The following is an 11792-nucleotide window of genomic DNA, read 5'->3' as shown; positions in this document are numbered from 1 at the left end:
CAGATGAGAAACTCGTGTAGCACGCACCAAGGTAGCGATGGAGACAAAAAGCGCCGCGATGGGATCCTTTCTGGCTCGATCAGTCAGTCAGTTACGACTGGAGCAGAAGGCACGGGAGGGTTGATTTCAATCGGTTTTGTACGCTTAATGTGACATTTTTTGTAAGAAGGAAATGCTGAATACTGAATAAATCCTGAAGAAGATATTATAGAACATGTCGCTGCCCTTGCTGCAAACCCATCACGGGCGCACAGGGGCAATATTTTCTACTAACATGCAGGAGCTCAGCTTGCCAAAAGATGGCTACCACTATGGTAGGTGCGGTGGCTCAACATCCCCTAGATAGTAGATACACGACCTCCGTCTGTTTGACCAAAGAAAAAAAAATCGATAGTCATCAATGAATCAATGAACCAATCAATGATCGAGGTTGACGATGTACCAGCACTGGTGGTGCCCCTGGACGCAGTTTTGGTCGAGGGCGATGTCCTTGATGGAGACATGTTGCAGGGCGAGGCCGTGGTGGAGGACGCCGTTGACTGAGCCCCCTGACGATTAGGCAGAGGTGATCTGGACTGCCGTTGTGCCGGAGGCAGCGAACGCGCAGGGCGGGCATATTGTGTCGGGGGAGCGCCTCACAGGGAGATGGATCCGGCACTGGCTTGACGACGCACGCATCCCACCGGCAAGGGGGAATCCTGGTAAGCGGCAGAGGTGATCTAGACCAGCGGTTGCGCCGGAGGCAGTGAGCAATGCAGGACGGATGAATTGTGCCGGAGGAGTGCCTCATGTGGAGATGGATGCCCACACTCATGGGCTACCGTAGAAAGGGGAAGGAAGAAGAGTTTAGGAAGGGAATTTATTTATCCCAGAGATAAGAGGAAGGGATAGGGGCGGAGAAGATGGGGAGGCGAGAGTAGAAGAGATGGGTGGTTTGTGTCCCACGGTGTGAAAACTAATTACTTGTAAACAATCATTTCAGAAAACAAATGATGATGAAAATATTTGTTCAGGTATGAGGAGATGGTCCTAAGTGGGACTGCATTAGGCGTGACGTGGCTAGATGTAAATGGATGCTGATGTGTCTATGCTATATGTTAACATAAATCAAATAGTGGGGGTGAACTTTTTAAGTATGTAGGATTCTTTGAGATATACCTTGCAAAAATAATAATTCTTTGAGATATAAATGTGAGCTATCTAAATCTTTGTACAATTCGTATCTTGCTTCTTTTCTGACATTTCTACATGTTCTTATGTTGGGGCCCGTTAACCTTGAAGTATTATCTTATGATATTTCCCATTCATCATATTTATCTATGATACGCGCAAGGCAATCATGCTGCAGAAGAACCTGGCCTTGGAAACTGTTGATTAGAGCTCCTCCTCCTAATGTCAGCGGAGCTCCAAAAGTCAGCGTAGAGGGGCTGAGCAATTGATTACAGTAGTAGTAGTACAAAACAATTGCAGGGTCTCTCTCATGCGCAATCTTAGGCCTCCTTTGGTTTATAGAAATTTTATAAAAATTCTATAGGATAGTATTTGTAAAGGAAAAATTCTTTTGAAGCCCCTTGATTTGTAGGAATGGATTCCTATTTCTATGTAGGATAGGAATCAATCCTTCACATTTTGAAGGGAAAAAACATTAGCCTAAATTCAATGGAAAATTCCCATCCTATGCATCAAATGACATTTTTTTCTCTAAAGAAATTGAGATGCATGTCATCTCAATTCATATAATTTGCCTATTCCTATAAAATTCCTATGCTATGAACCAAAGGAGGCCTTAGACATCCGTAGAACGCAAATATAGGCCTAGTGTACCCGATGATTCCTCCTAAAGCCTAAACTACACGCTCACCGGCTGTTCTTTATAAGCACAGCTCGCCGGCTGAGCTGTCTGCAACGCCACTCCAGCCAAGCAGGTGCTCCGTCTTCTTTGACAATCTCACCGGATTGCATTGCAAATCGAACAAGTACTTCTTCCCGAAGGAACATGGACAACGACAACGCTTTGGTAATCGGCCACTGACCAACAAACAAGACCCGTTCACACGGTCCGCCCAGGCCGCACGGTACCACACCAGGGAGGCAAATATGGCATGAATCTCGCCGTACCGGGACACTCCTCTCCCTCCTCGGCCCGCGGACGAGCGGACGCGCGGCGCGCACCAGTTCCGGAAAGAATATCCTAACCGCCTCGGCGGGCCCACCGGCCCGTGCCTCTCCGTTTTTCTCGGATAGCGGCGGCCCAGCCCCAACCAATAGTCGTCTCTCCCCCGCCCCCCTGCTTTCTTTTCCCGTCGGCTCGGCTCTCTTCTCGTCGGCCCCGTCTCGTCCCGTCCCAGTAGTGGCCTGTCCTCCTCCGGCAGCACCGAGTCCGCCCGTCTCTGTCGCGTCCCCCCGCATCTCCGCCTGCCGTCCACGCGACGTCGCCCGTACCCAATACCCGTCCGTCGCTTCCTCATTTTCCCCAAATATAGTCATTGAAAATAGTCTGCCCCGGCGGCCCCGACGCTCTTCGGGACGCGTGCTTGCGCAGGTCCGGCCGGACGCGCGGGCGGACGGGCGGCGATCGCCACGCTGCGGCTGCTGGTGAGAGCTTCTCTGCTGGCCCCTGTTTGATCGGCTCCGGGGGTTTTCTTGCCTGGTTTGGGTCTGTGTGGGTGGGTTGCTTGCTGCCCGTCGGGGCTTCTCGTTGACCGCCGTGGGATGGGATTTCCGGATTTGGGGGCGTCTCGAGCAAACACGGCGGATTGGCCATTTCAGAGCCAGCTGGATAACTACAATATCTTGCCTAAGGCGGCTTTGTGCAGTTTTGTTGATTTCGTTAGTCTGTACTGTATATATCAAGTTCAGAAATCTGGTGTTTTCGTGGGTTCAGTTCATTTACTGCTCGGTGTCACCGCTCACAGTCGCGGTGCACATGTTGGAATTTGCTCCCTTTGTGCATATGCATTGGGATCAGGTAGGAGGGAAAGGTAGAGAGGAAATGGGGGAGTAGTAGAAAGAAAGCAGAAAATGAACCTCACTTTGTCGAGTGGGAGAGCCCATTTTGTATCATTGCATTACCTGGAAATTTCACTGATTTCTTCTAACTTGAGACCAATCAAATGTTACTATCTTCTGGAGTCCAGAAAATATGAATGCCTTCCCATTTGACACTTGTAATACGGTCAATACCTTGCATTTATTGCTCAATAACATTACAGTAATAGTTAGTCCATACTCGTTTGATATAGCTTGAGACCTTGCAATAAGTACCACAGACAGACCTTATGTTTATGCTTTTTGGCATCATGTAAAGAATGCTGACATTATCACCACTTGCCATAAAACTTTAAAAAAGCTTGCAGTACAATTCCTTTTGTTGAAAGCAGGGAGTGATACCACGTTATTTACACAGTGAGTTAAATGTGTGTTCCTTTGTAATGCACATGTTGGAATTCGCTCCTTTTGTGCATATGCATTAGGATCAGGTAGGAGGGAAAGGCAGAGAGGAAAGTGGGGAGTAGAAAGAAAGCAGAAAATGAACATGGGAGGGACCTTCTTTTTGTATCATTGCATTACCTGGAAATTTCACTGATCTCTTCTAACTTGAGACCAATCAAATGTTACTATCTTCTGGAGTCCAGAAAATATGAATGCCTTCCCAGTTGACACTTGTAATACGGTCAATACCTTGCATTTATTGCTGAAACTTGTAATACGGTCGATACCTTGCATTTACTGCTGAATAACATCACAGTAAAAGAAATTAGTCCATACTCGTTTGATATAGCTTTAGACCTTGCACTAAGTACCACAGACAGACCTTATGTTTATGCTTTTTGGCATCATGTAAAGAATGCTGACATTATCACCACTTGCCATAATACTTTAAAAAAACTTGCAGTACAATTCCTTTTGTTGAAAGCAGGGAGTGATACCACGTTATTTACACAGTGAGTTAAATGTGTGTTCCTTTGTAATGCACATGTTGGAATTCGCTCCTTTTGTGCATATGCATTAGGATCAGGTAGGAGGGAAAGGCAGAGAGGAAAGTGGGGAGTAGAAAGAAAGCAGAAAATGAACATGGGAGGGACCTTCTTTTTGTATCATTGCATTACCTGGAAATTTCACTGATCTCTTCTAACTTGAGACCAATCAAATGTTACTATCTTCTGGAGTCCAGAAAATATGAATGCCTTCCCAGTTGACACTTGTAATACGGTCAATACCTTGCATTTATTGCTGAAACTTGTAATACGGTCGATACCTTGCATTTACTGCTGAATAACATCACAGTAAAAGAAATTAGTCCATACTCGTTTGATATAGCTTTAGACCTTGCACTAAGTACCACAGACAGACCTTGTGTTTATGTTTTTTTGCATCATGTAAAGAATGCTGACATTATCACCACTTGCCATAATACTTTAAAAAAACTTGCAGTACCATTCTTTTTCTTGAAAGTAGGGACTCATACCATGTTATTTACACAGTGGATTAAATGTAAATGTGTGTTCCTTTGTAATGTAGGTGATACTTCATAGTTTTGCCAACGTCAAGTAATGGTTAAAATGATTGGTACTGAGCCATCAAGTGAATTAGAATGGGATGAGCCATTAGGAAGGGTGCCAATCTTTTCCTATGGCTCTGGGCATATGCTAAATGATATCACATCATCTTGTTGGTTTACATATTTGTTGGTATTCTTGACGGACGTCGGCCTTAGTCCAAGGTATGTAGTAGGATTATAATTTTTTTCTTCTCCATTTGTACTCTAAATCATTATATTATGTTCTTTCAGATGTTGCGAAATCATATTGAATGAAGGCATTCCTGCAGTCCTTAAAGTTTTTGTTATAAATCTTTACGCAAATAAATGCATCAGATATAAGTTCATATTAAACTTCATTATGTTTTAGGTGTGATAATATATATTGCATTTTCTATTATCCCTTGATCTTTATGTATAAATACATCCTAGAAACCAGGTGTAGTTACACCCACATCTCATATACTACCATGTGTTAGTATATATACTACTTTATCATTTTTAGTATGTTCATATACTATATCTAAGGTATTCCAGAGTGAGCTACATGAAAAACTGGAAGTGAGTCCATAGTTTTTACTATATTTGTGGAATACATACAAATTGTATGTAAAAAGGAGCATGCTAAAAATATGGAACATCCTACCCAAAAAGTAGTATATATATAGACTATCCAAGTATTCTTATATAGTATTACATACTGCGTGCATACGCTCCGGTATGATAGATATTACCTAGAATGAATGAAATGCACGTGGGTTTAACTACACCCGGTTGTAGGAAACATTTGTCATATATGAAGCATCTGTGATGCTATTTGAAAATGGACCATTTAGACACTTCATGCTTCGAGAAATATTCTGCCTGAGATGTTGAAAAAGCTTGAAATGATTACTTGTTGCTTCAGAATTCTTTTAGGCAATTCACCTTTTATTCAACTCTGCAGTGATGCTGCTATTGTCATGCTTTCCGGTCAGTTGGCGGATGGCTTCACAACAATCTTTGTTGGTGAGCTGGTATGTGGCAAAATGAACAGGATTTATATTACTGCACTGTTATAAGTTTCTGATATCATATAATATATGTTTGATTGCTTCTCTTTCGGCATTCACTTCTAGGGTTTCTCTGTATTTACCGTGTATTGCTCCGAAGTAGATACATAAATGAATCATTTTTGTTTCAGATTGATCGTTTTGGACATTTCAAACTGTGGCATGCAGGAGGATCTATTCTAGTAGCAATTTCCTTCTCATCTGTTTTTGGTAGCTGTTTGCCTTGCAAACTCACGGGGACTAATTCGTCAACTCTGGAGACTGTTGGATACAGCATATTTGCCTCTATTTTTAATGTTGGTTGGGCAGTTACCCAAGTCGCTCACATGTAATGCTCCTTCCTTTCATTACTTACATTCATGCTTTTCTTGTGATTTCAGCATATCATTTGTGTATATCTTTTATATATTTCCAAGGTCAATGGTGAACTGCATGACGTCAAACCCAACAAGTCGGGTTGCACTAGTGAGCTGCCGCAATGCCTTCACGATGGTACACCTTACTCTGCCTTGATTTTACTGTGTCTAGGTATCTGAATAACTGTCCCTGACATGTTCATTTTTCACGCTTATTCCAGGTCGCAAATCTTAGCTTGTATGGCATTGCTTTGTTGATATTTACTCTAATGCGGTCAGTGAGTGTATTAGTTCAGGTACTTTCTTGTGTTAAGTAATATATACTATCATTTATCTGAGTTCTTGTTTTATCTTAAATTTCTCAAATCCTTTTGCTCAGTATCGTTGGATTGCTTATACGGCCATTTCCATCGGATGTTGTTTTGTTGTCGCGTTCTTGATTGGAACAAAAGAGCCAGGGTAAGATGGAAACCTTGTTTGGACATCTGGATTACAAAGTTTTAATGCCATGTTCTTTTGAAAATGTTCTTAACTTTCAGTATGTTTTCCTTCTATTTTATTTTCAGTTTGTTTCTAACTTTGAATTCTGTAGGTTAAATCAACCTTCTCAGGATAAGAGCCTCTCCAGAATTTCATGGGCCCACTGGTTCAAGAAAGTATTGTACTACCAAGTTGCTCTAGTCTACATGTGCACTAGATTGGTAACCAATGTTTCGCAGGTATCTAGTAATCTTAAGCTACGTGATTATGAGACCAAACAACTTTGTTCATTCCATTTAGTTTACTGCCTTGTACTTTACTTGATCTTTTTCAAGCCTTAGATTATTATTTGATGAATGCCATGTATGGTAAAGGACATCTCTTGTGGATTATGGTATATTACTCGGAGTAGACCGCGCTGTCAATGGTGTACCATGGCATGGGGAAACATGGCTAAATTTCTTGGAAAAACTACAATTTTTTCACACATTAATTATTAAACAGCATTTTCTTTAGATGTTTTTGTATGAAATATTTATCAGTTCAGTCGTACATGCGGTGTTACGCATCACATGTATCCCTTGATTGGTTTTCACTATCTTTTTCTGTGCTGTAACTATCTTATGATTATGTTTGTTTCAATTTATGGAAGATAACATTAAAATATACCGACATACTAAAGATAGAAAATGCTCAATATATATATTACTAGTATATTAGTGTACCTTCGTATGTTATAGGAACTGAGCCTAGCTCAGCGGGGTGAGGGAATGGATGTAAAATTGCACCACCCAAATTCTAGTTTTCTTCTGCTCGAATTTGGGGTCTTTTCTTCATAAAAAAAAAGATATTTAGTTCCTTGTAGGTATTCTTATATAATTTAATATATGTATTACACAGTCAAGGACAGATTGGATATCAAATATTGCAAATCATTTATAATTTCATTGCAGTACTCTTATTATATTGCAGTACTCTTATTTTCTCTATAATTTCATTGTACCCCCTTAATTCTTCGAAGTTTGAACTTCAACCGGATAGCAGATCGTTTATAATGTTTATATATATTTGATCAGGCATTTCTTGCTTTCTACGTGATAAATGATTTGGGAATGCACCAATCTTCCAAAGCGCTGGTAAGATTTTCTTTCCCCTTTTGCTCTTGGAATGTCTCTCTTATGATTTTTTCATCCTGATGTTGAGTATGTCCATGGGCAAGTTGAACTCATGTGATACATGTGCAATATAAATGCCTGAATTAGAAGAAGAAGAAAAATCAATAGAACTTATGATGCAGGTGCGACAATTTTGTAAGCTTGCTTTGCATGAGTTACACTATACATGTAGTCCAATCAGGCACTCAAATGCTCGCTCTCAGTATAATCTGAATGCTGAAAGTGATACTACTTGTTGATATTTTCCTTTTTCAATTGAGGTCCACAATCCAGTTCATACTGTTGATTAATTTAGATAGTTTCTTGATACATTTCATAAAATTAAATTTCCATGAATTAGTGTTTGCTCATTTTGTTTTTCAGGTACCTGCTATTATCTATGTATGCAGCTTGGTAGTATCTGTCATGTTACAGGTCCGACTATCTTCTTAGAGTTTAATTAATTTATTTTCTTCCTCAACTCAATGGGGAGCATATTTCTTTGGAGGAACCAACTCAATGGAATTCTATATTTTTATAGGAGACTAGATGGTCGGGTTGGCGTCTAAAAAACTACTTCTCAGCTGGAGCAATGATTTGGATATTGTCCGGCATTGGAATTGTTCTCTTACCAAGCAGTATGCACAACTTCATGTATGCCCTTTCAATCACGATAGGAGCGGCCAATGCACTTATGACAGTATGTTTCTAACCTTGATTCAGTTTAAAGAGTCAATTTAGTATAATATACATGTACAAATTCATGGTGAAAAATTCCTATGTATTTGGCTTAGAAGTATATGTTATATGTAGTTGTTAGCCATGTGGGCTTGTACAACTCTGACATATATATCCATTTGGTCTATGCCTTGCTGTGAGCATTTCATAGCCTCTTAAAGATTTGCAATTGAACATGTCTACATTTGTGTATGTGATGCATAATCATGTTATAGGCTGGGAGCTCACTTTTCGTCACTCTGATCTCTTCGGTTTCCTTTGATTACAGGTCACAAGTATCAGCATGGAAGGTGTTTTAGTAGGAGAAGATCTAAATGGTTGTGCTTTTGTATACGGCTCTTTAAGTTTTATTGACAAAGTGTCATGTGGCATAGCGTTGTATATCCTCGAGTCCTACCAAGGTAATGCTACTTATTGGTATCTTGGCACACTAATGATTACTCACAACAAATGGATTTGTATACACAATGAGATTTTCATTTTTTGCGTGGCAGGAAGCACCAAGATCAGTGAGAACCAAGAATTGGCATACGGCTATTCCGTTACGAGACTCGGTCTGGGGCTAGTTCCAGCCGTCTTCTCGCTTCTTTCAGCCATAGTAGCTCATACCATGGACCTCCCTGAAGCTCGACGGAGACCTCTAGTGGAGCCTCTTCTTGCCTAACTCTTGCTGGTAGCACTTGCACTGTAGAAATTTGATGGCCAGCCCTGCATATAAACTCCGGAGGTGCTAACAAACTTTATATGGCACATGGGGGAACGAATTCAGACACGACCAATCCGCTAATATACTGTATAGTCTGGGAGAAGTTTAGGTGACCAACAGAGAAGGTTACTCAGCAAGGCGTTGAGTATAAACCGAAAGTGGCACATAAGTCATAACCTGCTAATGGTCATACTTATCTGTGTGAATTGATCCCCAGTACCTTGTAACTGTAAATAGCTAGATATATCCCAGTCACATTGTTTAGAACAATGCAAAGCCTGTACGTGTATTCATTTGAAAAGTTTAATCCATCTAAACACCCCTGTGGCAATGTACTTCTTGGCGTACTTGGGTTGGGGTTTGTTTTGGATGACTGCGATTTCATCCTGAATTTGATCAGTATTTAAGTGAAATAGTATACGGTATCGGTCTTGGTGACTGAAGCCTGCTATAATGTGCTATTGCTGGTACGCGCCGGGGACAGACGCAGCTAGAACGCGTACTGAAAACTTGAGCATTTGTTTGTGCGGTGTGCCTGACAAGTTTGGACTCTTAAGAAGAAAAAAAGGCAAAATGATAGTGGTGGCTGTTCCATCTCTTGTTTGATTTGAAAGGCTAACTAAATAGTGGAGCTGTGAATTCCCAAGGGGTTATGCATTTGCGGATATGCTTCAAATGGAGATCTGAGAGTTACGCCGCTCGTTGAGCCACCTTGATCAGTGGTAAACATGGTGATGCAAGCGCATCGTGCGCTACAAATTTGAAATGAAGATATCACGAAGATGAGCTTAACAGGAATTCGGGATGAATGAACCCGGAATACTGGTGACCCGGGGTGGGAGGCAGGTGGTGCCGTAGCCAGGAAATCCCTACGCCCCGGGCCAGCCTTGTTGCTACAGTACATGATGAGTTTTCTCTTCACGCCCCAGCCATGGCCCGGGCAGCCCGGGGCCTGGCTACGCCGCTGCTTGATATGCATGTCTGAGTATGTCAAATGTTGGAAACTGGACTCGGTATCTTGAGTTAATTTTAGCATTCTTGAGCGATAGCGCTTTCACCATGTCGCTGAAAAGCGGCAGTGATAATGTGGCTCCGATGCAGAGAACACGAAACAGGGGTGGACCTAACCAACCATCGAATTTTTGATCGAGAAATCTTACAGCATAGTTCAGCCGAGGTTCATAGAGTGGGAAAGGCAAAGCAGAACCAAGGAAGCAATATTCGCCACAAAACAAAGCTGCAGCCAACAATTTGTTAGAAGTCAGAACCTATTTTAAAGCTAACCCAGCCGGTTACACCCAGCAGAGAACAGAGTGCAGGCCAACAACCTCGTTGCAATCAGAAAAATAAGGCGATCTTACGCCAGCAGCCGAAATTGGCGGTCTTGCTCAGCTGGGAGCTGCACGCACGGCCGCCTTCATTCTCCTGCAGGGGAAAACGATAGCAGCATTAAACTGGCACCTTCCCTCGAGCAAGCAATGTTTTTCATCAGAGATGTTACAACAAAGCGCCACAAGAGCGAAGTAGACAAATACACAACAGGCATCTACTGAAAAACACTAACCGAGAGAGGAAACGCGGAGTGGAGCTCGAGTTGATGGCGATGCTTCACGGACGAATTGTTCTGGGATTCGTTCCATGGATCGATGCATGGCTGGCCAGCCTCTGCGTGTGGCCGTCTGCCGCCCAGCTCCAACATCCGCCAGCCCGCTGCGTGCGTCTCATGCCATGACGGAACGGCCGCGTCTCCAGCTGACCCGACCTGCAAGAGGAAACGCGGAGGGAAACGGGAGGAGAGGAAGAGGAGGCGGTGCTCAGCTGCAGTTGCATTATCACCTGTGCTCCCCTCTCCTCTGAAGCTGGTACTTTGACAGGGCTAGTGAGCCCTATGTTCAGGCGAGGTGACACCAACTCCGAACAGACGCCTGGTTAAGCCGACCCATCTGATCGGCGTCGGTGCCATCTCTCCTGAGCACAGGGCCCTAACCCACACGAACAGCAACAACAACTCAAGCGCTCATCAGCTGCTCAAAGGTATTTCTGTCTGTCTGTCTGTTTTTCTGTCTCTGTGTGTGTCTCGCTGCACGATGCATAGACAAACACAAATGGCCTCCATATATAAGGCCGAGGAACAGGGAGTGGTGCCTCCCAGAAAGAAAATTTTAGCTAGCTGGTGCTGGTGACGCCCGGCCATGTGACGAGGCAAATGCTGCCGAGTCCGACGAGCCTTGACCAAAGAAAACTCGTGCATCCACACTGGACAGCGGCAGGTCAACGGCGTCGTGGAGGCAGAGTACGATGTACACACAAAGAGGACAGACGACCACTTGCTGGCGCCCTCAACAACTTGGTGCACTAGCGCTTCCGTTGCCCGATTTTGTGAGCTGCGATCTCACTCCCTCCCAAATTTCATCGCCTTGTAGCCAAGGCCTTCTGGCTCTGACAAAGTAGATCCATGTGCGTCCATCAGACGAAAATTCTTTCCTTTTTTACGTCAATACACATCCGACGTTCGTTCCCTCCGGGGGTAAAACCGAGCGAACGATCGTTCCCCTGTCAGTTAGTTAATAAGAGCGGACAAATGTTTTTGTTTGCTAAAAAAACCCACTTCCAGCGAACGCTCCAGAATGGCCATGAAAATAGATGCATGCTGTTGCAAAAGAATTTGTCATTTCTAAAGTAAAGATTGCCGTGTTGTATAAAAGATTGTCAGAAAAGTATCATGCTGCAATAGAGTATTTGCCATGTGTTTTTAAGGATTTGCCA

At 42.9% G+C, this 11792-nt stretch overlaps 1 protein-coding gene and 1 long non-coding RNA gene across 2 annotated transcripts; one reads left to right on the top strand and one right to left on the bottom strand.

The window, feature by feature from the left end:
• The first annotated feature begins 2270 nt into the window (after window positions 1-2270).
• On the top strand, window positions 2271-9361 carry LOC125536524 (uncharacterized). Its single transcript, XM_048699759.2, has 13 exons — window positions 2271-2595; window positions 4522-4723; window positions 5487-5556; window positions 5724-5920; window positions 6009-6084; window positions 6170-6244; window positions 6328-6407; window positions 6541-6667; window positions 7505-7564; window positions 7967-8017; window positions 8124-8282; window positions 8589-8721; window positions 8815-9361. The coding sequence occupies exons 2-13, from the start codon at window positions 4554-4556 to the stop codon at window positions 8982-8984; spliced, it is 1368 nt and encodes a 455-aa protein (XP_048555716.1). The 5' UTR covers window positions 2271-2595; window positions 4522-4553; the 3' UTR covers window positions 8985-9361.
• Window positions 9362-10144: 783 nt separating this feature from the next.
• On the bottom strand, window positions 10145-11531 carry LOC125536525 (uncharacterized). The gene is made up of 2 exons (XR_007295072.2): window positions 10591-11531; window positions 10145-10451 (listed from the first exon to the last, which is right to left on the bottom strand). It is a non-coding gene; the product is annotated as an uncharacterized LOC125536525 (long non-coding RNA).
• Window positions 11532-11792: the final 261 nt, after the last annotated feature.

This window comes from Triticum urartu, chromosome 2A (assembly GCF_056163025.1).
Source record: "Triticum urartu cultivar PI428250 chromosome 2A, HENAU_Tu73, whole genome shotgun sequence".
NCBI classification, from domain to species: Eukaryota; Viridiplantae; Streptophyta; class Magnoliopsida; order Poales; family Poaceae; genus Triticum; species Triticum urartu.
This window is presented reverse-complemented; position numbering and strand designations above follow the sequence as displayed.

What these genes read in the sequence shown, in the direction of transcription:
- LOC125536524 (XM_048699759.2), top strand. Translation starts at nt 4,554, where the DNA reads ATGGTTAAAATGATTGGTACTGAGCCATCAAGTGAATTAGAATGGGAT. An exon ending in CAATCTTTGTTGGTGAGCTG is followed by an intron (nt 5,557 to 5,723) that starts GTATGTGGCAAA and finishes TTTTTGTTTCAG; the next exon opens with ATTGATCGTTTTGGACATTT. An exon ending in GCCGCAATGCCTTCACGATG is followed by an intron (nt 6,085 to 6,169) that starts GTACACCTTACT and finishes CGCTTATTCCAG; the next exon opens with GTCGCAAATCTTAGCTTGTA.